At 45.3% G+C, this 27,148-nt stretch overlaps 1 protein-coding gene across 11 annotated transcripts in view; it reads right to left on the reverse strand.

Annotated features, from left to right (window-relative positions):
* ppp6r3 (protein phosphatase 6 regulatory subunit 3) overlaps positions 1-16,887 on the reverse strand; it is a 91,036-nt gene extending 74,149 nt beyond the window's left edge. For 4 of the 11 annotated variants that reach the window (XM_033038924.1, XM_033038923.1, XM_033038925.1 and 1 more), the window contains exons 1-3: positions 16,814-16,887; positions 3,221-3,453; positions 1,778-1,964 (exon numbers count right to left, since the gene is read on the reverse strand). In XM_033038924.1, the coding sequence (XP_032894815.1) occupies positions 1,778-1,964; positions 3,221-3,447 (414 nt within the window). In that variant the 5' untranslated portion in view covers positions 3,448-3,453; positions 16,814-16,887. Of the gene's footprint in view, positions 1-1,777; positions 1,965-3,220; positions 3,454-16,624 lie in introns of all 11 variants that reach the window. The other 7 variants (XM_033038927.1, XM_033038930.1, XM_033038931.1 and 4 more) reach the window with 4 other exon arrangements.
* Between the last annotated feature and the right edge of the window lie 10,261 nt (positions 16,888-27,148).

A 27,148-nucleotide genomic window follows, 5' to 3' on the forward strand; every position in this document is an offset into this window, starting at 1 on the left:
ATACATCTCCATCCCCTGCATATCCATGTGCCTATCTAAGAGCCTCTTAAATGACACTACTGTATCTGCTTCCAACACCACTCCTGGCAGCGAGTTCCAGGCACCCATCACACTGTGTAAAAGAACACCGGCTCAACACAGCTCCTTTAAACATCATTTTAAAATGTTTCATGGCATTCAAATATTCAAGAAAATAAGAAAATTCTAACTACCAATTTATGAAAACATTTATGTTCTTTTATGCTCTTTACTCCAGGTACTGTGAACATTGTTCTGGTGATGACAAATCCGATTTGCAGACATTTTTAACTAATTGACAATATTTGGTCAGTATACTAGAGTAATAATAATAATAATAATAAATTTTATTTATAGGGCGCCTTTCAGACATCTCAAGGACACCTTACATAGATTAACAGGAATATAAACATATAATCGGAATAAAATAAATAATAAAGACATCACAGAAACACAAATTAAAAACAGAATTCAGTCCAAAAACAAAAAATCAAAAATACAGTGTGAAGAGAGAGCAGCGGCAGCTAAAGCGCGCCAGCGTCCACTCTCCCTTCACGGCAGCCATCTTGGACAAAGACTAACAGGATTACCATACAGACAAAAAATCATCCCCCCAACAATGGATACCACTGTGGGGGAAGGCACAATGTCCAGTCCCCAACCCCAAGTTCACCCCAAAGTCAGGCCTATTGAGGCCACCGCAGTTGCCTCTACGGAGGCCCGATGTTCCTGGCCGTTCTCACCGGGTGATAATTAGAAATTATGATATTAGATATTAGAGTAATAGACTCTAATATATATTAATATTATATATTATATATTAATATATAACATGATATTAGAGTAATAGACTCCTACAGTGTGGAACCAGGCCCTTCGGCCCAACTTTTTCGCAACGGCCAACATGTCTCATTCACACTAGTCCCACCTGCCTGTGTTTGGCCCATATCCCTCTAAACACGTCCGATCCATGTAAATGTTTCTTATATGTTGCAATAGTACCTGCCTCAACTACCTCCTCTGGCAGCTCATTCCATACACCTACCACCTGTCACCCTTCAGATTCCTATTAAATCTTTCCCCCCTCACCTTAAACCTATGTCCTCTGGTTCTTGATTCCCGTACTCTGGGCAAGAGACTGACTGCGTTTACCTGAACTATTCCTTTCATGATTTTACATACCTCTCTATAAGATCCTCCTGTGCTCCAAGTAAGGGAGTCCTAGCCTCCTCAACCTCTTCCTATAGCTTAGGTCCTCGAGTCCTGGCAACATCCTCGTATATCTTGTCTGCACCCTTTCCAGCTACTCATCTGATAGCCTCCCAGTATTTGAAAATTCATCACAAAAGCATTTCATTTTTCAAAATGTAACTGTTGGCAACCAAACAGCCATTTAATCTTTGAAAATATGCACAATAAGTTGGACACCACAGCAAGTCCATATTCAGAATGAGTAAATGCTTGTGCGATTACACTTCTCAGCAATTGCCAAACCAGCATGCCCTCGGTTCATAACAATGAAGCAAGGCAACAACAAGTATTACATAAACTATAATACAATACTTTTCGCTGGAAAGATACCGAAAGAAACTTGAAACAAAACTGCATAAGGGGATAGAAATGGAATAACAAAGTTCTGGTCATTCGGACCAAGTAAATTTACTATGTTTCCCTTCTATTTCTTACAGTACTAAAACATGGAAACTGTTAACACATTAAAAAAATAAGCAAATAATAAAATTTAGTACACATCTCTTACCTGTTCAGGTTTCCTACTGATAAGAATGCTTAGCACTTTACTGAAAAAACTTGCAAGCAAAGGGTTAAGTGGTAGCTCATTCTGCAGAAAGCTGTAAAGTTTTGTTAGCAAAGGTTCATCTTCTGCTAGTCGGTCATTTAGTTGTGCTACATCTGAAGTAAGCAGCTCACATGATATGTTGGGATATCTGGAAAAAAAATTCAGAACATTATATGACAGGTATAATTAAGGAACTGCTGGTTAGTATTTTGCAACAACCTGCTCTTAATTTTACAAAAGCACAACCATATTCTAACGTAACATACTTCTGTTATTTCAAAACATTTACATGTATATCTTGTAGCAAATGTCTATTATATAGCAAAATATCTATACAATGGGCTCTTATTACAAGATGTATTAACTCCCCTCCATTAAAACAAACTGGTTAACTGCATTTACTAAGTCATAAATAAATGCTCATTGCATCGATTAATTATTTCCATAGCAGAAAGATGGGCTATGTGTTCAAATATGCAAACAACACAGCAATAGGCAATATGATCGACAGTGCAAAAAGAAACATAAAATTATAAACAAATATTAATAGACTTTGAACAAGGAAAAAAGTTTTCAACATAATCATGTGCAAATTAATTCATTTTGAGCTATAAACAAAAAGAACAGATCAGATTACCTATGAAATGCTAGATTGAGTGGAAGACCAACAAAGATTTTGGGAGCTACATCAATAAAATGTCAAATATTCTTACAGAAAATACAGTAAGGAATGCCTGGCTTTATTTCTAATGAACTAGAAAAGTAGGGAGTCAAAGTTCTAGTTCAGCTATACAAAGGCGTTCAGTTCTGAATACATTTTAGGAAATATGTATGAACCTTGAAGGAAGTGCACCATTAGAATAATGGAATGGCAGCAAAGGGATATTTTATGAGCAGAGATACAAATTATGGTTGAGTTTAATATTTCAAGGTGAACAATTACAATGGGTGCCTAAAACTAAAGGAGGGTCATCTCATCGTCCTTTTGACCATACAAGTCAGTCTTCAACCTATTTGATTCCTTTCACATATCAAGAAATGGCTTAGTGCCCCATATATAAAAACAATGGAGTCTGACACCAAGATGCGCTGCTAATGACTATTAAGCAAGAACATTTAATACATCTATTTTAGCACAGATGCAGCAGTACCATCTGTGCGACTACATCCCACAACTCAACTGAAAAGTGATAAATTAGGAAAATGGAACCAAAGGATGGTGAAACTTGAATTCTTTACTATAGAAGATAGTGGAAGCTGTTTTTGTTGTTGTTTTTTTTTGTGATACAGTGGAATTCTCCTCAATAAATGAGAGTTACAAGTTTCCAGTCACCACATTAACATAGATTTGGAAACCACACCAATCTAGCTTAGAAAACATTTCCTACAATAAGATTTTCTTACTTGTATTTCATCTTTTCGTCCATGTCATCTGGTGGTTCCTGGGTGATATACGTTACCAAATCATGCATACTCTGTGGTCTGACCAGAAAATCCAACAGTTTACGGTTCTGAGCTTTACATTCCTGCAAAACATCTTCCTCGTCCATTAATTCAGTAAGGGTCACATCTTCCTTCTCCAGGAGCGTGTCTACATGGGATGATGTGTGAAGATCAAACTTCCAAAACATGATGCACTGATTTAAAAGATAAAAAGAGAAATGTCAATAGAGGTGCAGCTATTGTTCACCTGTTTAAAATAAACTAATCTGATTGATCAGAAAACATCAGGCGCTTCTTCTGGTAATTTAGTAGGTAAGTGTACAGTATTTTGCAAAGAAAAGTCAAACACACAATGAAAAATAGGTTAAGTTTAATCTCTAGTTAATGCAAAGTGATTTTTTTTATCTTAGGCAGAGAAAGATATTAGACACTATATTTGAATTTTTTAATTGTTTTGGGAAAATGTAGAATGTAAAATGAACATTAGCAGCAAATGAAATTAGTTAATCTTCAGCCAATTCAGTTCACTCTCAGTGACATAAAGAACAACCAACTGCATTGCATACCACAAAGGTTATGGACAATGAAAAAACCCAGTTGCGTTAATTACGTACTCAAAATCTAGCTGTGACTCTGGTTACATTCACTACAGCTCTAGAACTCTGCCATCCACCCAAATGGAAAATAGTCCAGTTATGCCACAACTGCAAAAAGCACCATGAATCCAGTAACTTAACAACGGTGAATCAATGGTGACATTTCAAAGAGACTTAACAGAATGAGAAAAGTAATTAAACGATCCATTAGGCTGCTTTAAAAAAAAAAAATGAATTGAATTGACATCATGGGAACAGGCCATTCGGCCCACCAGGTCCACACAAGCTAGGGCAAATTAACCTACAAACTTGTATGTCTTTAGAAAGTAAAGGGAAACTAGACCACCCAGAGGAAGTTCATGCAGTCACAGGGAGAACGTGCAAATTCCACACAGACTGTACTCAAGATCAGGATCGAACCTGTTTCACTGGCACTGTGAGGCAAAAGCTTTACCAACTGTGCCATTGTGCCACCTTTTTCTAGGATTGAAACCTCTCTAGGTTTAAATTGCATAGTGGCACAGCAAAGTATCATATGTGCAGCAGCTTATAGGTCTGCTAAAATGCATGCATCCAAATATCAGTGTTAATTAATGATGGTTGGGCCATCAACTATTTATCATTTAGGTGCCAACATTTATTTTTTTGGTTTAGAGATATAGCGCGGAAACAAGCTCTTCAGCCCATCGAGTCCACACCAACCAGCGATCCCCGCACATCAACACTATCCTACACACACTAGGGACAATTTACATTCACACCAAGCCAATCAACCTATAAACCCGAGCATGTTCGGAGTGTGTGAGGAAAGCAAAGATCTCGGAGAAAACCCACACAGGTCACGGGGAGAACGTACAAACTCCATACAGACAGCACCCATAGTCAGGATCGATCCCGGGTCTCTGGCTCTGTAAGACAGCAACTCTACTGCTGCGCCACTGTGCCGACACCATTAGACAATAAACAATAGGTGCAGGAGTAGGCCATTCGGCCCTTCGAGCCAGCACCGCCATTCAATGTGATCATGGCTGATCATTCCCAATCAGTACCCCGTCCAGCCTTTTCCCCATATCCCCTGACTCCGCTATTTTTAAGAGCCCTATCTAGCTCTCTCTTGAAAGCATCCAGAGAACCTGCCTCCACCGCCCCCTGAGGCAGAGAATTCCACACTCACCGCTTTCTGTGAGAAAAAGTGTTTCCTCGTCTCCGTTCTAAATGGCTTACTCATTCTTAAACTGTGGCCCCTGGTTCTGGACTCTCCCAACATTGGGAACATGTTTCCTGCCTCTAGCGTGTCCAAACCCTTAACAATCTTATATGTTTCAATGAGATCCCCTCTCATCCTTCTAAACTCCAGAGTGTACAAGCCCAGCTGCTCCATTCTCTCAACATGCGACAGTCCCGCCATCACGGGAATTAACCTCTTGCACGCACATTGGCCATTCCAACAGACTGGGCACATTCTTTAAGTATTTAAAAACCATATACTAATCACTTAATTCACTCCATGCTGTTTCAAATATGGAAATATGATACATTTTAGATTTCATCCCTCAATCATCTTCACTATAACTGTCAAATTTGGGGAAAGGTTTTGCCTCCTGTTGTTGTACAATATTTTGTAGCTTAGTAACAACTTCTGGGGATATCCTGTTTGGTGTTCCCTCTCCCTCCATATTTGCAGAATGAAAACTAAATCAGACAATGCACACAATGAAGTGGAATATTCAATATAGTGTTTTATTTGATATAAAGTCTACAACATAAAATATATAAAGCTATAGATTGCACAGGCAGAGGTTAAGATCGCAGTACACGCCAAATGCAATTTTAGCAGGTCATAGTTGGTGAGTAGTAAGGAAATCGCAATAATGTATTCCAAATAGGCTGACACTGTGATTAACACAATGCGCATAAAATGATGTTTGAGTCTAAATGCCCACTTTGTTACAATATAATTCTGTAATTGACAGGGGTCATTCTATTTGGAGGCTGCATGTGTAGGGAATGCTACCCAATAAAGAGATTTTTAATCAAATAGACAGCAATGTATAATTATCTCTATTTTTTTTACTGAAACAGTAATTATACTTAACAGTTATTATTATGGCTGCAACATTTCAGGTCAGTGGATTTCTGAATATTTGATATTCAGGATACTGGAAACCTACGCTATGATTTGTGCTAGGTAAATACAATGTTTTTTATTTATTGAGTGATCTAAAGTGAGGGAACATATACACAAAATTAAGCGAGGATTCTTTTAAACATGCGCAGATCTCTGAAGCTGAAGTCTTAAGCAGAAATCATGCCATCAGAAATCATGCCATCATGAAGATGTTAGCAACAGGAACAGAGACTAAAGGACACTGGAATAGAGAAGGCATGTGATTTCAATCTTAAGCAGCCTAATTAAAACAACAAACTTCACTATTTTGCTGAAAATACAAATAGAATTCTCATGCCTATAGACTCAACCTGCAGGGTATTATAGTTGAAAGAAAAACTTCCCACAGGAACGCTTCTTTACTTATAACATAGGACTAATTTGACAAAAAGATTTAGGTTAAAATCACAACATGGATAGTTTTACTTGGAACACAACTCTTCCACAATGCGTGGATACACTGTAGTTGTAGTCGCAAACTCTAAATATTAGAGAACATTATATCTTTATTATTAATGAAAAGTTAATAGGAGAGCCAATAAATGTATTGTTTGCTTTATCTGTGTTATCAAAACTATTTCTACTATTTTGTGAGTTTTACTAGAAGGAATGAAAGAACATGAAGCAAACATGACAGAAGACTATCATCAAAAATATAAAGGAATGTATTGAATTAGAACCTAGAATGGCCCTTGAGTGTTGATGGACACTCTGAAGAAGGGTTTCGACCCGAAACTTTGCGTATTTCCTTCACTCCATAGATGCTGCCTCACCCTCTGAGTTTCTCCAGCATTTTTGTCTACCACACTCCTAAAGAGAATGGATGCCACTTTGGGAAAATTCACTGACATGCTGTAAAACAATATAGCATCTAACCATAAATGCACATGTAAAGATGATTGCACACATAAGTTCTCAAATTCGCTCCAGAGGTACATGTAACAACTCAAAGCAAGAATAATTAATTTCCATAATTTTCAAGTATCATTAGGATATGAGATTAAATTCCAAATGCAAATGCACACTATGAAGTGGAATATTCAGTATAGTAAATGGGACAAATTTTGAATCCTCACACAAAATCTGTAAATAAAGGCAAGTAAACTCATTCAAATAATAATTAGGGATTATCAAAAATGAGAACCAGTCACATTAAAAAGTTGACACAAAATGCTGGAGTAACTTAGCGGGACAGGCAGCATCTCTGGAGACAAGGAATGGGTGAAATTTCGGGTAGAGACTTTTTTTGTTGTATTTTATATATCGATAAACTTTCCACATATGATTCAACAAAACTGCCCTTCACCACAATACAATACAATAGAATATTTATTGTCATTTGAACCTCAGTGAGGCTCAAACGAAACTCCGTTTCCACAGCCATACAAACAAAGACAATTTCCTACAAGACATAAACAATTCAACTTACAGAAACATCCATCACAGTGAACCTCCTCCTCACTGTGATGGAAGGCAAAGTCTTTTCTCTCCCCTGCACCATTTCTCTCCCGATGTCGAAGCCCCAGGCGGGCGATGGTAGGTCCCACGGCCATTTTAGGCCACGCGGGGCGATGTACGGCCCCGCTCCAGCCCCAAAAGTCACAACGTTGGAGCCCCCGGCGGGCGCTGGAATGTCCCGAGGCTATTAAAGCCGCGCCGGGCGATGTACGGCCCCGCTCCGGGTCGTTCCAACCCCGCGACACGGGCTGGAGAAGTTGCGTTGCGGGAGCTCCGGAAAGCGGTCTCTCACCCGGACCCACGAGTTCCCGATGTCCCAGTCCACCGGACCTGCAGCTGCAGCCTCCGAGCTTTGGGGTCGGGCCGCAGCAGCGATCCACCACCGTCCGAGACCGGCCAGCCCCACGATGGTGAGTAGTCCGCAGCTCCGCAGGTCGTTCCGGTTGGAGGCCGCTCCACGGTGCTAGGCCCCAACGACAACGGAGACACGACAGGGAAAAGGTCGGGTCTCCCGGGCAGGGAAGAGATTTTTTTAAGTTTCCCCCTCCCCCCCCCACATAAACACAGTTAAAAACAGTATTAAAAAACACGAATAACTCCATTTAACTAGACAAAAATTAAAAAAAAGACAGACAGGCTGTAGGGGCCGCTGCAACAGGTGAGTCGCGCTGCCGAATGCAACCTAATAAAGTGCTTCACTGTAAACAACTCAATAACAGGCTGAAGTCTTAACAACTATGGAGAAAGGCAATGTGAGGTGAAAATAGACTATTCATAGAAACTTGTTGCCAAAATATTTTCTGAAAGAGGAATTTGGCATGAAGTCAGGAACTTAATTTTAGAACAGAAAGTGAAAGGGTTTCCAAATTGGAAGATATAAACATTTGTGCCAGTTAGCATCCTGGTTCAGTATTGTTCATAAGAGTTCATTCACTTACTGGGGTCAAGGAAAGAGCGTTTATGCCGCAGCCCTGTTTCCACCAATCTTTCCACCACTACGCACAAGAAGCGCAAGACACTTGTATGCAGATGCCGAGAAGTGTGTTCAGCTCTGGCTGAACAATTTCTAATCTTGTGATGTTGACAATAAGATTCACTTACTCTTGACACAGTGAAGGCAAAACCCCCCTCAATGTAACAATATTTACACACACACTAATGTATTTCATGTCCTTAAACAGTGCCACACAGTAACCAATAAATTAGGAAAGTTAACAGAATATTATTGTTTATTGCAAAGAGAACTGAATACAAAAGTAGGTAGGTTATGCTTCAGTTATATAGGGTATTGGTGAGACATTTTCCAGCTCACTGTATATAGCATTGAGGGCATATACTATTGATATAATTTAAGGAAGGATGTGAAGTCATGTTAACAGTTTAGAGGCTAACTAAATTAATGCTTGGAATGAGAAAAGTCTGGAGAAGCTAGGCTAACGTTCATTGGTGTTTAGAAAAGCAAAGGAATGCTGGGACATACAAGTTCCCAAGAGATCTTGACATATGAATGTGGACATTTGTTTTTGCTGTAGAACCTAGAATTGGTTCACTTTCAAATATAAAATGTTGACTATTTAAGCTGGGGCGGAAATCGCTATCAAATCATGGGGGGGGTGACACGATTCCTAGCCCCGCGCATGCGCGCGCACAAACACGCGAGGCTATGGATGCTTCAGCCATGGGCCCTGTGGACAGTAACATCGTGAGCTGACCTGTTTAAGAAAGAACTGCAGATGCTGGAAAAATCGAAGGTTGACAAAAATGCTGGAGAAAGTCAGCAGGTGAGTCAGCATCTAGGAGTGAAGGAATAGGTGATGTTTCGGGTCGAGGTCCTTCCTCAGACCCTTCCTCAGACCAGATCTGAGGAACTGTCTCGAACCGAAACGCTACATTCCTTCGCTCCATAGATGCTGCCACACCCGCTGTGTTTCTCCACAACTTTAGTCTACCTTCGGGAGCTGTCCTGGTTGGTAACCGACTACGAACTCCAGCAACAGCAGCTTCGTCCGCCCTGAATCATGGGGTTTGAATCGGCCTGTTTGCGGGACCTTTCATCGCCCGGCGCGGCTTCAAATCGGCCAGCGGGGGCTTTAACATCGGGAGCCTCGATCGCCTCGACGCAGCAGATTGATTTTAAGCTGCCGTAAGGTGATGCCGATTCAGCCCTTAGAAAGCGTCTGATACCCGCTTGAATCTTTCAAAAGCTACAACGTGATAAATAACACTTAGACAAATAAAACGGAAGCAAATAAAGGGAAACAGAAGAACCAACCTTGGAGAAGGAGATGTTTCGGGAAAAACATACTAAATAACGTGAGTGACCTGAATGAGGGACTTACCTGTAAGCCAGCCAGGAAACCCGTTCGACCGGAGTCTAATGACCTGACCCGGTTAAATCCGATACTCGTTTAAATCTTTCCCATCCACCAATACATCCAATTAGTTCAAATGGTAATTGTACCCGCATCAGACAGCTTTAAGAAATTCTACGTGAATACCTTCAGTAATACTTGAAGGGCAAAACACAATTGGTGGGACACATCATGTTAATACGATGTCAATGGAGACATTTAACAAGCGCTTAACAGTGGCACCCCCACTGTCTCACGGAAAGCGGAGATTTTAATAGATTTTTTTTTACATCGAATTTCAAAATCCGGATTACAAAACATGGGGGGGATTGTCCCCTACCTCACAAAACATGGAGGGGACGTGATACCTTCGATTTAAACCAGCATCTGCAGTTCTTTCCTACACTTAATCGACCCAATTTCTCTTCACATGTCTGTCGGGCCATCGCAGAAATTAGTCTGGTGAACCTTTTCTGGTGTAGGGGCGCCGTCCTGTACGGGTATGGCTGCTCAGCCTAAAGCTGTCCGTTTTTTCATCTCTTTTTTTAAATTTTTAGTTAGTTGAGTTTTTGTTTTCGGTGTTCTAGCCTTTTTTACGTGGGGGTGGGGGAGGCGGGGGAAAGGGGGGAAACCGCTTTTCAGGGTCCCTACCTGGTCGGAGAGGCGGCTTTTCTCCGGGCTGCACCGTCGACCCGTCCTTGCGGCCTACCAGCGGGCCTGGAGCGGCGTTTCCTGAGGGGACCGGCTAGATCCTCGGCTTCGGCGGAGCGCTATCGCGGAGCGGAGCGGGCGATGCATTGCCCGGGTCACCGCGCTGGAGCTCCGGAATGCTGAGACCGCAGGTGAACATCGCAGAGCTGCGGGACTGTGGAACGGCGGCGCTGAACTTTAACATCGGGAGCCTGGGATCTCTCGCCGAGATCGCCAGTGGTGGAGCTCAATCCAGCGCGGCCTGTTGGCTTCGGAAGCCGCGGTCTCCGGTAAGGAAGCGGCCATTCCAGGCATCCCAAGCCGCTGAGAGGGTTCTCCCGACGCCGGTGCACCATCACCCGGCGAAGAAGGGCCTGGAACATCGGCCCCCATAGCGGGACTGCGTAGGCCTCAATAGGCCCGACTATGGGTGGACATGGGGTTGGGGACTGGACGTTGTGCCTTCCCCCACAGTGGGAACCATTGTGGGGGGATATTTTTATGTTTATTGGTAAATTCGTTAATGTTGTGTCTTATCATTATCTGTGTGCTGCATGGCGTCAAATTTCACTACACCAATTGGTGTATGTGATAATAAATGTCCTTTGTATCCTGAATTTCCTACATTGTAAGAACATCCTTCATCAAATAAGGAGACTAAAACTGCACATAAAATGAGTGCGGTTTCACTAAAGTCATGTACGAATGTAGCATGACATCCCTGCTTCTATTAACAACTCCTCTCACCGTGAAGTCCAGCAAATAATTTGCTTTCTTAATCACCTGCTTCACTTGCATACTCACCCTCACATGGACCTCACTGCATCTCCATCTTTATAAAAATAAGTAATTATGATAATAATGTTTTGATGTTATTGCCCAAGTCGGAACGGCACATGAATCCACATAAACCGCATCTGTCTTGTATCTGCACACTTCCTCATCCTGTCAAAATTAACCTGGAGCATCTCTACATCTTACTCAAGCCCATCTATCTTTGTGTCATCGATTACAGGACTTGCATTCAAGAGAAGGCAGTCAAAATAAATGGGTCCTTCTCAGAATGTAGGAATATAACCAATATAGTGCCCCAAGATCAGTTTTGGCCCTCAATTATTTACAATTCATATTGGGGGAGAAAGAGCGCAAATTCACAAATTATACAAATATAGGTGGGAGGGCATGTTGCGATCAGGATATTTGAACTCTGCAAAAGGATGAAGATAGATTGAGTGAGAGGGCAGAATCTTGGCCAATAGAGTTCAATATGGGAAAGTGGGAGAAACATAGAAACATAGGGAGGTCATGCATTTCAGTAAGTGGAGACTGTAAAAGTGCAATAGGATCCCAGTGATCTCGTGCACAAATTGCAAAATGTTTGAAGACACGTATAGCCAGCAGCTGGGAAGGTACATAACATATTGGTCTTTATTGCAAGAGGGAAGGAGTTTAAAAATACAGGCCCTGCACAAGTTATGAACATCCAATGAATGGACAGCCTGTACCTTTAGAAACATAGAAAATAGGTGCAGGAGGAGGCCATTCGGCCCTTCGAGCCAGCACCGCCATTCATTGTGATCATGGCTGATCGTCCCCTATCAATAACCCGTGCCTGCCTTCTCCCCATATCCCTCGACTCCACTAGCCCCTAGAGCTCTATCTAACTCTCTCTTAAATCCATCCAGTGACTTGGCCTCCACTGCCCTCTGTGGCAGGGAATTCCATAAATTCACAAATCTCTGGGTGAAAAAGTTTTTTTTCACCTCAGTCTTAAATGACCTCCCCTTTATTCTAAGACTGTGGCCCCTGGTTCTGGACTCGCCCAACATTGGGAACATCTTTCCTGCATCTAGCTTGTCCAGTCCTTTTATAATTTTATATGTTTCTATAAGATTCCCCCTCATCCTTCTAAACTCCATTGAATACAAGCCTAGTCTTTTCAATCTTTCCTCATATGACAGTCCCGCCATCCCAGGGATCAATCTCGTGAACCTACTCTGCAATGCCTCAATCACAAGGATGTCCTTTCTCAAATTAGGAGACCAAAACTGTACACAATACTCCAGATGTGGTCTCTGGAGTGTGCATTTGAACAAGTGTTTGAGAGAATAGCAAGATGGTTTTGAGCATAATCTGCCAGGTGGGAGCAGGGCATTTCCACATGCCTCCTCTTCCCAAAACCGAACCCTAGCCAGATGGGAACATGACAGTTCCGCATTCCTTGGTTCTCCAGCCCACACACTCACCATCCCGGAACGCAACAATTGGAGACTGGGTCAACCCAAGTAGAGTTGAGAGCACAGAGTAGACTCACTCACTCAGAGGCAGAGGCACCAGCTAGCAGCCAATCTTCCCGTGCCCATTTGCTCTCCCGTCACCTGTCTCTTTCCAGTACTTTTTGGAAGGAGGTTTATTACAATTATACAGGGTGGCATACCATGCACACTTTTGATCCCCTCACCGAAGAAACAATATACTGGTGTTTAAGAAGGGTTTCGGCCCAAAACGTTGCCTATTTCCTTCGCTCCATAGATGCTGCTGCACCCGCTGAGTTTCTCCAGCATTTTTGTGTACAAACAATATACTGGAATTGGAACCAGTCCACAAAATAAGTACTAAGCTAATTTCTGGGATAGGAAGGCTGTAAAATTACCTGTGGCTGAAAAAATTATACCTATGAGTTTACAAGGATGATGGTGATCTTAATGAAACATGCAAAAACTTCAGGCAGCAATGAAGGGTAAATCTGGCAATGTTACCAAAATGAGAGACACAAACTGCTGGAGTAACTCAACGGGTCAGGCAGCATCCCTCAAGAAGACACTTTTTCCTCACAGAGAGTGGTGAGTCTGTGGAATTCTCTGCCTCAGGTGGAGGCAGGTTCTCTGGATGCTTTCAAGAGAGAGCTAGATAGGGCTCTTAAAAATAGCGGTGTCAGGGGATATGGGGAGAAGGCAGGATCGGGGTTGATTAGCCATGATCACATTGAATGGCGGTGCTGGCTCGAAGGGTCAAATGACCTACTCCTGCACCTATTGTCTAGTGTCTGTTGAGAATATGGATAGGTGGTGTTTTGGGTTGGGACCCTTCTTCAGACTGATTGCAGGGACGGGGAGAAAGAAAGCTAGAAAAGTGTAGGGGCAGGACAAAGCATGGCAGGTCATAGGTAAACACAAGCGATGGGATGTTTTGATAGGTAGATAGCTGGACATAGGGCAGAGATGAACACATTCAGGGTGTGAGACAAAAGGATTAGAAAGTGGTGAATTGTGAAGCTAGAGCATTGACGAGGTGCAATTTGTGTAACTGGGAAAAGGAATGTAGGTGAAGGGGGAGGAAAGGGCAGGGTTTATGATGGGGATGGGGAGGAGGGGGGGGGGGTTAAAATGGGGAGGGAGGTAGTTGTTTTGTACCGGTTACCCAAAGTTGGAGATTCAATATTCATATCGTCGGTTGTATGCTACACAAGTGGAAAATGAATTGCTGTTCCTCCTGTTTGTGACTGGCCTCACTCTGGTAATGGATTTGGCCCAGGACAACTGCCAAGTCTATGCTTGGACTCCCCTATATACAGGAGGCCACATTGGGAACACTGGCTGCAGTAGATGAGCTTGGGTGAGGTGCACATGAACCGCTGCTTCACCTGGAAAGACACTCAAGGTTCCTGAATGGAGGCGAGGAAGGAGGTATAGGGACAGGCATTACATCTCCTGTGGCTGCAAGGAAAAGCATTGGGATTTTGAGTTCAGAAGGGGGTGAAATTAGAGTGGGTAAATGTTGTGGAAAAGTCAAGACAGTTGATATCACGCTGGCAGTTGGATTTTATATCTTTCCTTGGAAAAACAAGATCTGCAGCCCCTCGTTTCCACCTAGTTCCCGTTTCCATTTACTAATAATTACAGAAATGACAACTATATTTTTGATTTTTAAATCTAAAAATAGAATTTAAATATATTTGTAAATACGAAAAACACTAACATTGGAGCTCAAGTAGTTTAAAAGTAAATCTCCGAGTACGCAGTCTGGCAATTTAAACATCAAATATTTGCTCACTTAAATATCTCACTAAACTAATCTGTAGAAATTAAGAACGGAAGAGTTAGGAAAAAAAACATCTTTATATTATTTTAGTTTATACACAATGAGCCATTTTTTGTACCAGGATAGGCCATGCATTGGCTGTAGATTAATAAAAAGGAGCAGATCCATTAATTTGCTTTCACCTCATTCACCATATAACCATATAACAATTACAGCACGGAAACAGGCCATCTCGGCCCTTCTAGTCCGTGCCGAACACGTATTCTCCCCTAGTCCCATCTACCTGCACTCAGACCATAACCTTCCATTCCTTTCCCGTCCATATAACTATCCAATTTATTTTTAAATGATAAAATCGAACCTGCCTCCACCACCTTCACTGGAAGCTCATTCCACACAGCTACCACTCTCTGAGTACTGTTTAGCCTTGGTGCCGATGTGAAATACATATCATGATAAGAAGTTAAAATCAGAATATCTTTCCCGTCAAAGCACAACAAACCATGTGAGATTTGCCACAATTAAAAATTGTTCCAGCAACAACATTCAATGTAACATAGAGGTAATTAAATTTACACAGCAAAATGAGCAACGCTTCAGTCAAATCAGTTGCAGGGAAACTCAAGATGATATCCTTTGCTTTTTACATCTTCTACAAATGTATTTTTCTAATAATTTTGCTTTATTATGGTAACGTATGGCTGACGCAAGATCTAATGCTTTACTTTATCAAAAACTCAACAAAAAGTTATCTTCTGGTTATGAGAACTACTTGTGATGACATTGACAAGTATACAATATAATTCCAATTATATTGTCCTGTCCATGCAAGTTCCAACAGTACGAATGACATATCAAGTAATTCTTGCGTTATCTTACAATTTAAAAAAAACTGCTGATGGTAAATAACATGTCTTTAAATAACCATTTGACACATCACATTAACTGTAGAGAAGGATTCAAGATGTCAAACACAGTCCAGGCTGTTCAGCTTTCACACAGAACAAATACAAGTCTAATAATATTATTATGGGTGGATCCTTGCAGACAACTGGGATTACTCTGGGTTCTGACTAGTTTTTCTTGGATAGTGTTGTACCAACTACAAAATGTGAAATAAGATTCTCAGTTCTTAATCTTGGATTTATTTTCATCATTTTGTGAATCAAAATGTAATCTCAGTTGTTAAATATTTGAAAGTCATTAATTATGCTGTAAAGCAAATTTTTGTTGCAAATCTCCATTACATCTAATGAAAATCACCAGAACATTTCAATACAAAGCAACAGTAGACCTCAGGGACAGTCATCATAATTTATTGTACATTCCTTATTTACAATGAGTTTTGATTAATTCAGCAACAATATAGAGGGTAGAGTATTAATATGTATGTCTGCAGAATAGCATTGTCTATCAAAGACATTGAATGGAGTATAAGATGCATGTCACACATAATGTTTGAAAATAATCAGCACGATTCAATTTTGTTTACTTGATAAAACCACAGCAGATGAAATGCTATACGCCAAGGAAATTTCGGTTGAATTATAATTTGTTTTTTAATACGAATATTTAAAAGTAAAACATGATTATTTCCTAAATTCATAACATCAATCCAGAAAACAAGATTTTCCATAACAATTTAGAAAAGTAACAAATATGACAAGATAAAGTGTAATTGCTTAGATGTAAATGTTGAATAGTGTCAAACCCGTCACAAGCACTGTGCTTTGACAGTCAACTTGAACCACCCCTCTGAAATCAACAAAACTCAAAAACGAAGTAATCTGTCACATCTGTCACTTTTCTATAAACAAGAAATAAAGACAAAAATACTTTATAAACTCCATCTATATGGGATTTCTTTTCCTTCAGTTTATCTAAACAGAAGTGAAGGGGAGAGAGAGAATGGGATTGGTGGGACAGTAACAACCTCCGTTCTGCAATTATTGGAACCAAACACAAGCAGCAACAGGGCCCCGGCCGCAACACAAACTCACCAGATCCCTTATCTCTAATACAAAAATACAGTAAGAAGAAAAAAAACTACATTCATACGTACCCAACCGTTTCATATATTTATTATGCGGAGTAATTAAACCGGGACGGGGATTGTTTTAAATAAATTTAAAATGAGAGCAGGGAACTAAACTATTAACAATATAGATGCATTTCTGTGTCGCGATCGGCGGGAAAGAACAGCAACAAGCCCAAGTTTTCAAGATGGCGTCGTTGCCTGTGTGGGTCTAACCTCAGAACGGACGGACGGATGCGGCTTGTTTTGACAATCCCAGCACCCACTGCGCCGAGACAACCGAAACTGTCCATCAACCACCACCTTCATGATGGTCCCGCCTTTTCGAACAAGGAAACCCAACGGCTCTTGCTTCTTTGCTTCAGTGTTGGTTGCGCCTCTCCCGTAAAATAGGGTCGTCGGCGGGCGGGGAGAACCCACCGTCCATCACCGAGCCAGTTCGCCGTCACCAACGAAGGGAGCCCATCCAATCATAGGATGTTAGGACACACAAAATGCTGGAGTAACTCTGCGGGACAGGCAGCATCTCTGGAGAGAAGGAATGGGTGACAATAGGCTCTAATGGAAGATATGCAAAAAAAACACAATAATCAAGGCAATGTGGGGCACAATAAGCCATTTTGGCTGTGGGATCGATGATAAACATGTTTAAATAGGATGATAATCATGGGATGTGCTGAGTCCGAGTGAAGTCACCCCCCTCCCCTCTCTCCTCCCTCCCCCCCTCCCCCCCTCCCCCCCCCCCCCCCCCCCCTCTTCCCCCCTCTCCCCCCCTCCTTCCCCCTCCCCCCCCCCCCTCCTCCCCTCCTCCCCTCCTCCCCTCTCCCCTTTCTCCTCTCTCCTCTCTCCTCCCTCCTCTCCCCTCTCCCCTCTCTCCTCCCTCAGTTCTGAGCCGTTTGATTGTTGAAAATGGCCGTGGAGCAGCGGTGCGATTTGAGTGGAAACTGGTGGCATCAATTTGGGACATTTTAGGGCAGTTCATTTTGGTAAAAGTACATGGGAGAATGGATGACTTGTTAAGGGACAGACACGTGGGGAGTCGAAACAAAACCGATCGAAAAGCGAGACTGAAAACAAGAGCGCCATGGGTTAACACCAAAGATACTAGTATATTTGGTTAACACTGCTCGGTCGGACGGGAGACCCAGTATTTTTTTTTTAAAGCGCGATGACTCCTTGAGCGTTTTTTTGGAAAAACTTAAATTTCTGCGAAAGTCTGTTACAGATTCAATTGCGTTACGTTGTGGGGAACCTCTGTCAACGCATTTTATCTTAAGTAGTTTTAGTAGAATTATGATCGCAAATAAAAAATATCGCTGAAAACAGCTATCCGATCCATTTTATTGGACTGTGGTCGAATTATAATATTGGATTCTTAAATTATCTGAGCATTTTTTTAAATTCGCCTTTGAATAACATTAAATAATCTACTTTCGCTAATCTGGCAACGAGAAATTTTAGCTTGCAACTTTCAATGTAGAACACAAGTTTGTTATAGAATCGTACAGTACATATCTTTGCCCCCCACGTCCATGCTGACCATCAAGTACTTCTCTATAAAAGTCCCATTTTGTGGCCTTCAATGTCAGTTGATTCAAGTGGCTTGTCCAGTTGCTTGTTGAATGTTGGCATAGGCGCGCAGGCGACCTGGGAACTGCAGGTCCTTTGGCCCACCGTGTCCGCGCCAACCAGCAATCACCCCGTACACTAGCACCATCCGACACACTAGGGACAATTTACAATTTACCGAAGCACTTAACCTACAAACCTGCACATCTTTGGAATGTGGGGCAGGCGAGCTGACCTGGGCACTACAGCCAGACCTGGGGCAAGCGAGCCGACCTGGGACTGGCTGTAGCGCCCAGGTCACAAAACATGGGGGGGGATTGTCCCCAACCTCTCAAAACATGGGGGGGGGTCAGGTCCCCCCCCCCCCCAGGATTTCCGCCCATGCGAAAAGGACCCGTTAATTCCTACTCTTTGCTTCCTGTCTGCCAGATAGTTCTCCATCCATGTCAATACCCAATACCCTAATTTTGCACACAAATCTCTTGTGACTTGTTTCCCCATTATAAATTCACCTGTCTCTGGCTGTAAGGGACCTACATTCATCTTCACTAATCTTTTCCTTTTTACATACCTATAGAAACTTTTACTGTCAGTTTTTATATTTCCCGCAAGCTATCTTTCATGCTCTTCCCCCCCCCCCCCCTTAATTAACCCCTTTGTCCTCCTCTGTTAAGTTCTAAATTTCTCCCAGTCCTCTGGTTTGCCACTTCTTCTGGCCAATTTATATGACTTTTCCTTGGATTTAACACTATCCTTGACCTCTCATCAGCCTCGGTTGAGTCGCCTTCCCAGTTTTAGTTTTTCGCCAGACACGGATGAACAATTTCTGGAGTTCATCCATGCGGTCTTTAAATCTTCACCATTGCATCTCCACTGTCAACCCTTTAAGTATAATTTGCCAGTCTATCCTAGCCAAATTCCATTATACCTTCAAAGTCTCCTTTATTCATGTTCAGGACCCTAGTCTCTGAATTAACCATGTCACTCTCCATCCTAATGCAGAATTCCACCATATTATGGTAACTGGTGCCCAAGGGGCCTTGCACAACAAGATCACTAACTAATCCTTCCTCATTACACAATACAGTCTAGAATGGTCTGCCCTCTCGTCAGTTCCTCTACATATTGGTTTAATCTTCACTAACCCCCCCCCCCCCCCACTGCTGTTTGGTGGTCTGTATAGCACTCCAACAAGCATTTTCTGCCCTTGGCTATTTTGCAGTTCTGCCCATACCAATTCTACAGCATCCAAGCTAATGTCTCTCCTTGCGATTGCATTAATCTCAGGTTAGTTTTTCTTATCTCCCTTCTACCTTTTGCTTCTGTCTTCTTTTTATGGCCCTCTATCTCCTTGCATTGGGTCCCATCCCCCTGCCCTGTTAGTTTTTATTTATTTATTTAACCAGGAGAAGTCTCATTGAGATTAAAAATCTCTTTTACAAGAGAGTCCTGGCCAACACAGGCAGCAGCACAGTTCCACAGTTACAGACAATAATTTAAAAAACAACAGAGAACATATAAACACAGTCAGAACATCATCAAACAAAGCATGTACAGACAGAAGAGCCCGCTTCAACATCATTAAGAAGGGATTTAAATCTGTTTATAGAAACCAGCTCCTTAAGTTTCAGTTCATTCTGCAGCTGGTTCCATGCGAAGGGAGCAGCATAACTAAATGCCCTTTTCCCCAATTCAGTACGGACTTTAGGTACAGTTAGTAAGAACAAGTCCTCAGAGCGGAGCTGATAAGTTCCTGTGCTTTTTCGAATTACATACTTCTGCAGGTATGAAGGAAGAACACCGAGGATAGTCTTATAAATAAGGATATGCCAATGATGGAGTCTGCTTTGGCTTTTCTAATTGCAACTGTGACCTTTCCGACACTCTCCCGTTAGCTGCACGGATACGATTCCACTTTGTTGACTCCCCCCCCCCCCCCCCCCCCCCACCACTTTTTAGTTTAAACCCATCTGTGTAGAACCAGCAAACCTGCCTGGTAGTCCTCTTCCAATTAATGTGCAACCCATCCCTTTTGTGCAGGTCACCCCTGCCTCAGAAAAGATTCCAGTGATCTAGAAATCTAAATTCCTGCCCCCTGCACCAACATCTCAGTCACACATTCAGATCCCCTATCTCCCTGTCCTACCCTCACTAGCATCGGTACTGGAAGCAACCCAGAGATAACCACCCAAGAAGTCCTGCTTTTCAGCCTCCTACCTAGTTCTCTATACTCACGTTGCAGAACCTCCTTCCTCTTCTTGCCTACATAATAATAATAATAATAAATTTTATTTTCCGGTGCCTTTCAAAGTCTCAAGGACACCTTACAGAAATTAACAGAAGAGAAAAAAACATATAGTCGGAGTAAAAAGAATAATAAGGACATCACCAATACACAAATTCAAGACAGAAATCGCTCCAAAGACAAAAAATCAAAAAACAGCTAAAGCGCGCCAGCGTCCACTCTCCCTTCCGATAGCCATCTTGGACACAGACTAACATGTTTACTTACACACAAAAAAATCATCCCCCCACAGTGGATACCACTGTGGGGGAAGGCACAATGTCCAGTCCCCATCCCTAGTTCACCCAAAGTCAGGCCTATTGAGGCCACCGCTATTGCCTCTACGGAGGCCCGATGTTCCTGGCCGTTCTGGCCGGGTGGTGTTGCCCCGGCGTTGGGAGAGTCCTCACAGCGGCTGGGCCACCTGGAACGGCCGCTTTCTAGCTGGGGACCGCGGAAGCCGGGTTGGAGTTCCCAGGCTCCCGATGTTTGAGTCGGCGCCACCCGCTCTGCTCTGCAGACCCGCAGCCTGGAGGTGTTGATCTCGGCGGTCACAGCTCACCGGAGCTCCAGCGCGTCGATCCAGCGCGGCGACCCAGGCAAGGCATCGCCCGCTCCGCTCCACGATAGCGCTCCAGCGCTGTGCTGCCAACGAAGCCGAGGTGCTGGGCGGTCCCCGCCAGGAAACGGTGCTCCACGCCCGCTGGTAGGCCACAAGGATGGGTCGACTGGGCAGCCCGGAGAAAAAGCTGCCTCACCGACCAGGTAGGGACCTATAAGTATAATTACCCCCTTCCCCCCACATTAAGAAATCCATTTCTCCAACAGACGAAGAACAAGACTTACTAAAAACTTCAAAAAAAAATGAATTAAACGGACGGCTGCTGGTTAGCAGCGTTCCCCAAGATGGCTCCTCCACAATGCATACATGCATAACTTCTTCCGACTGTTCACCTTCCCTCTCGTGGATGTTCTTAAGTTGGTCTGAGACATCTTGGACCCCGGCACCAGGGAGGCCACACACCTTCCTCAAGTGTCGCCTGTCGCCACAGAACCTCCTGTCCGCACCTCATACAATGGAGTCACCCACCACTATGGCCCTGCCTGAGGTCGGTCTCGCCGGTCGAGTCTCAGTGCTAGGATTCGAGTCACAGACCTGTCCGCCGCTCGAACTGAAAGCATCATCTGACCCGACAGCTCCCAAGAGGGCATTCCTGAGCCCAGTTGAGGAGTGTGATGCCCCACTGGTTGAGGGAGCAGGGGAGACTCCAGTAACATCGGCCCCTGAGGGCCACAGTGAGGTGATTCACCTGGTGGAGGGGGACGGGGACTCTCTGGGTGACGGTGCAGGGGCGGGTACCCTGGGTGAGGAGGAGGGTAAGATCGTTCCGGATCGTGTCCTTCGGTCGGACTCCAGACAGGCCCGCTTACAGCAAGGCCCGGGGACTTGGTCCGACTTCACTGTTCCCAATCCGGTTACAGAGGGCGGTGGGAGCGTGCAGGAGACTGGCCAATTGTCAGATAGCTTGCCGCAGTCAGAGGCACTGGTACCTGCCCCTGTCACTGATCCTGGGGGTGGGATGGTGACAGAGGAGGGACTGTGTGATGTGGCTGAAATGCCCACCTCACAGGGAGGGGTGAGTGAGGCGGCTGAGAGTAGTAACCTCCCAGACTCGGGCACGGACATTGAGTGCGAGGAGGAGGGGTACGCGGAGTCCATCGACAGTGAGTTATCGGACTGCTCCACCCGCGGCCCCGTGTCTCGACTTGTCGAAGTCTGGGAACTTTGGAAGTTCTTAAAGGACACTAGAGGGAGTAGGAACAAGGTGGATTTGGCTGTCGACCGCTGGTCGGATCTGAGTGCGCCCATGCAGTCCATTCATGCCATCCTTCAGAAGAAGCGGAATGAGGCGGGGCTAATAAGAAATGAGAGGCGCCAGTTCCAAGAGCTTTTTAAGACCCTAAAGAGAGGGCAGAAGGTTAGGGGTGGCTCCAATCCTTCACCGGGGGCGGGTAAAAGATCTACTGTACTTTCAAAGTGAAGCTCACTATAGCCAGCCAGAATATCAATGGGGGCAGGGGGTCTCTCCGTAGGTTTCACCATCTCTCAGTGCTCAGGGACGGGAGGTATGCGGTGAGCTTCCTGCAGGAAACACACACTGTGGCTAGTGATGAACCCACCTGGCTCCTGGAGTGGGAAGGGGGGGTCTACATGAGTCATCTCAGCTCCAATTCGAGTGGAGTGGCCTTCCTGTTGGCCCCGTCTTTCCAGCCAGAGATCCTCAAAGTGCAGGACATTGTACCAGGCCGTTTGCTGTATCTGGCCGTGCCCTTGGATGGCGTGCCATTACACTTCATTAATGTGTATGCCCCCAAGATCGGCGTAATGCAGACGCGCTTAATAAGGGAAGTGACCACGTTGTTGAATACTATCGACCGTGGGGAGTGTGTTTTCCTTGGGGGAGATTTTAATTGTGCCCTCGAGACAAGAGATCGCACTGGCATTCAGCGTGACCCGGGTGCAGTAAAGACTTTAAGGGAGATGGTGGACTCTTTTGAGCTGGTAGATGCTTGGCGGAATTTCCACCCCGACTCTAACGCCTTCTCGTACAGGTTTGAGGGTGGTGGTTCCTGTATTGATCATTTATACGTGTCCAAGGCCTATGTCTCCTGTGTTTCGGCGGCAGCATGCTCGGACCATTGCCTGGTGTGAGTGGATTTTATCCCGATGCGCACACGGGCTGGGTCCGCGTACTGGTATTTTAATAGCCAGCTGTTGGAGGATTGCCGATTCCAGGATTCATTCAGGCAGTTCTGGGCGAGGTGGAGAGAGAGGCAGGGGCGTTTCTTTTCCCTAAGGCAGTGGTGGGACATGGGGAAGGCCTACGTCCGTCTGTTTTGCCAGGGCTACGCGAGGGGGTCAACTAAGAGGCGAGACTCCAAGATCGGACGGCTTGAGAGAGAGTTGCTCGACTCGGAGGCACGTCTGGATCAGACTGGTGGGGCTTCGTGTGAGTGGGAGGAGTACCAGGAGAAGAAGGGAGCACTGAGGGACTTGCAGCTTAGGAGGTCCCGGGGTGCGTATGTGAGGTCGCGAGTCCAGATGTTGCACGATCTGGACCGCGCCTCCCCCTTTTTCTTTTCTCTGGAGAAGGGGCGAGGAGCCCGCAGGCAGCTTGTTGAGTTGCTTGCAGATGATGGCTCCTCTGTTACAGATCCAGAGACCATTGGTGCCTCGGTTGGGTCTTTCTACAAGACTCTGTTCTCGGCAGGCACATCGAGTGGGGATGCGCAAGATGTCCTGTGGGAGGGCTTACTTGCTGTGTGCTATGATGTGGCTGAACACCTGGATGATCCCCTAACTCTTGAGCCCTGCACCAGCTCAAGGGGGGCAAGTCTCCAGGGCTGGATGGGCTGACTGTGGAGTACCTTAGAGCCTTCTGGGATGTCCTGGGGGGTGACTATATGAAGGTCCTGGGGGAGAGCCTGGCGACTGGGGAGATGCCCTTCTCGTGGCGCAGGGCAGTTGTTGTCCTGCTGCCCAAGAAGGGCGATCTCCGCCTTTTGAAGAACTGGCGCCCAGTCTCTCTCCTCAGCACGGACTATAAAGTTTTTGCCCGGGCATTGGCGAATCGCCTGGGTCCCGTGCTGTCCCAGGTGATCCACCCTGACCAGTCGTACACAGTCCCGGGCCGGTCCATCCAGGACAATGTTCATCTGGTCCGGGACCTGATCCATCTGACCCAGGGGGCTGGTCAGTCAGTCGCCTTTCTCTCCCTCGACCAGGAGAAGGCGTTCAACAGGGTGGAGCACGACTACCTTCTGGGGACTCTGCAGGCGTTCGGATTTGGACCACACTTTGTGGCCTGGGTCCGACTTTTATACACTGCTGCAGAATGCCTTGTTAAGGTCAACGGGTCTTTGTTGGCCCCCATTCCCTTTGAGAGGGGGGTTCGTCAGGGATGTCCCATGTCCGGCCAGCTGTACTCCATCTGTGTTGAGCCTTTCCTGTACCTTCTCCGGAGGCGGTTGACAGGCCTGGCTTTACCGGGGCCGGGGATGGAGGTGGTCCTCTCGGCCTACGCCGATGATGTCATTCTAATGTTCACCGACCCTGTTGACCTGCGGAGGATGCATGAGTGCCAGCAGGTTTTCTCGGCTGCTTCCCCCGCCAAGATCAACTGGGGGAGGTTTCTGGTCTCTTGGTGGGTGGGTGGCAGGTGGGCTCCCTGCCGGAGGAGATGGCAGGTTTTGCGTGGAATACCACGCACCTCCTCTATCTGGGGGTCTACCTGAGTCCCGATGAGGGGGGGTGGCCGGCGAACTGGCAGGAGCTGGAGGCGAAGGTGATCGCCCGGCTGGGACGTTGGTCCGGCCTACTTTGTGTGCTCTCTTACCGGGGCAGGGCTGTAGTTATAAACCAGCTGGTGGCCTCTCTGCTGTGGTACCGGATGGCCACTATGGTCCCGTCCTCTTATTTTATAACCATGTTACAGAGGAGATTGGTCAACATCTTCTGGGGTGAGAGGAACCACTGGGTCTCTGCTGGGGTTCTGAGTCTCCCGTTGGAGGAGGGTGGTCAGGCGCTGGTCTGTATTCGTACCCAGGTGGCAGCTCTCCGACTCAGGACCCTGCGGAGGTACGTCTACTCGGACTACCCTCCTAAATGGCACGTGCTGGCGACGTATTTTTTCCGCCAGGGGCGCTGCTTCAGGAGGGCTCACGGCTCCCAGTAGCGGGCATGAGTCGGCGCGCTAGGCGGGAGTTGCCTGGCTTTTACCGTGACCTCCTGAACGCCAGGGATTTGGTCACCTTCAGCCAGGGCCCTGCTCCTCAGGGGGAGGGGGGTGTCGTGGCTGTGATGGTGGGTGTTGAGGAGAGGCGTGTGCATGGAGCGATTCCGGACGAGCTTACCCCCGCTCAGTCGGAATTGTTCGTAGGGCCCACGGCCCGGGTCCCTCCCCGAGAGCCGGCCCCATGCAACATGAGCCGCCTTTCTGAGATGCCCAGCGTGCCGTTCTGTGACGCGGAGAGGCGCGTACTGTACAGGCTGCTCTTGCACACTCTCCACTTCCTCGCCCTCGTCTTCCATCCAGACACACCCTGGCGGTCCGTGTTACCACCTGACGAGGGGAGCGGTCCCCAGTGGAGGTCTCTCTACGAGGGAGTCCTCCCCCTTTACATCGGGGACCTGGGGTGGAGAGTGTTGCACAGAGCCGTGGCCTGTAATAGGTATTTGAGCCGGTTCACGGACTCTTCCCCTGCTTGTCATTTCTGCGGTGAGGAAGAGACCGTGTTCCATGTGTACATAGAGTGTGAGAGGTTGCAGCCACTGTTCGAATATCTGAAAGGGCTGCTCCTCAAGTTTTGGCTACATTTTAGTCCAACGCTATTAATTTATGAGCACCCGGTACAGAGGGGGGATGGATGGGAGGGAGGAGGGGGTCTCCCTGTCGGTCTGTTCCTGGGCCTGGCCAAGATGGCCATTCGCGGGTCCAGGCAGCGGGCAGTCGATGGCCGCACAGCGGTCGCCTGCCTGCCCCTTTTCCGGGGTTACGTCCGAGCTCGCGTGTCCCTAGAAAAGGAACACGCGGTGTCCAATGGGACTGTGGAGGCCTTCTGGTCACCACAGGAGGTTGAATATATTATAGATAAAAATGTTAATATTTTAATTTGATAATTTTGTTTAAGTGTTTTTTAAATTGCTTGAGCTTTTTCCGGGTCTACGTCCTTGCCCGCCTGTCCCTGGAGAGGGAACACGCGGTGTCCATGGGGACTTTGGAGGCCTTCCGTGAATGCTGGTTGCCGTTGGAGGTCGAGTGTTTTGTTGATAAAGTTGACGTTATATTAATTTGATGATCGTTTGTTTGTAAACTGTCAACATAGGCAGTCTTTGATTGTGTTAATACTCTATGTTTATTTTATTTTTTGAATAAAAGTAGTTTCATAAAAATAAAAAATAAAAAAGAGGGCATACCTGTTTTCAAGAGGTACTTCCACAGACCAAGAGGTCTCCTGCACTCGTTTCATCCCCTTATTTTCCATCTATACCCCGTCGCACCTCCTGCACTCTTGGAGTGACAAACTGACTAGGTCCTGTGCAGGAAGTTTTCGGTGTCCTGATGGACTGCAGGTCATCTAGCTGCTGCTCCAGTTCCCTAACTCAGTCCTTGAGGAGCTGCATCTGGACACAGTTCCCACAGGTGTAGTGGTCAGTGACACCAAAAGTGCCCCTGACTTCCCACATCCTGCAACAAACGCACTGCAATAACATTCCTGCCATCACAAGTTTAAATATTTAATTTAAATTAAATTACACAACCGATGCAAGTGTAGCCTCCTTGCCGAAGACTCTTGAACCAAAGACTCGCACTTTACCTCACCATGGTACTTTCCCCTCAACAAGGCCACTCCCCTAGAACTGAACTTAATTTTGTCTAATCAAGTCAACTATCCACTCAACTAATTAGGATGTCGCAGCCAATCCACTCACTCGCTGGTCTGGCTGCTGCTGCTCTGCAAACTTCCAGGTAATTGCCCCGGGTTGACTCTGCGTTCTTTTTAAACCTCCTGAACTTTACTCACCTTAATTTTACACACACTAGCACTCTCCACGCACTCGGGACAATTTACATTTTTATACCAAGCCAATTAACCTACAAATCTGTATGTCGTTGGAGTGTGGGAGGAAATCGAAG

The sequence above is a fragment of the Amblyraja radiata genome, chromosome 20 (genome assembly GCF_010909765.2).
Source record: "Amblyraja radiata isolate CabotCenter1 chromosome 20, sAmbRad1.1.pri, whole genome shotgun sequence".
NCBI classification, from domain to species: Eukaryota; Metazoa; Chordata; class Chondrichthyes; order Rajiformes; family Rajidae; genus Amblyraja; species Amblyraja radiata.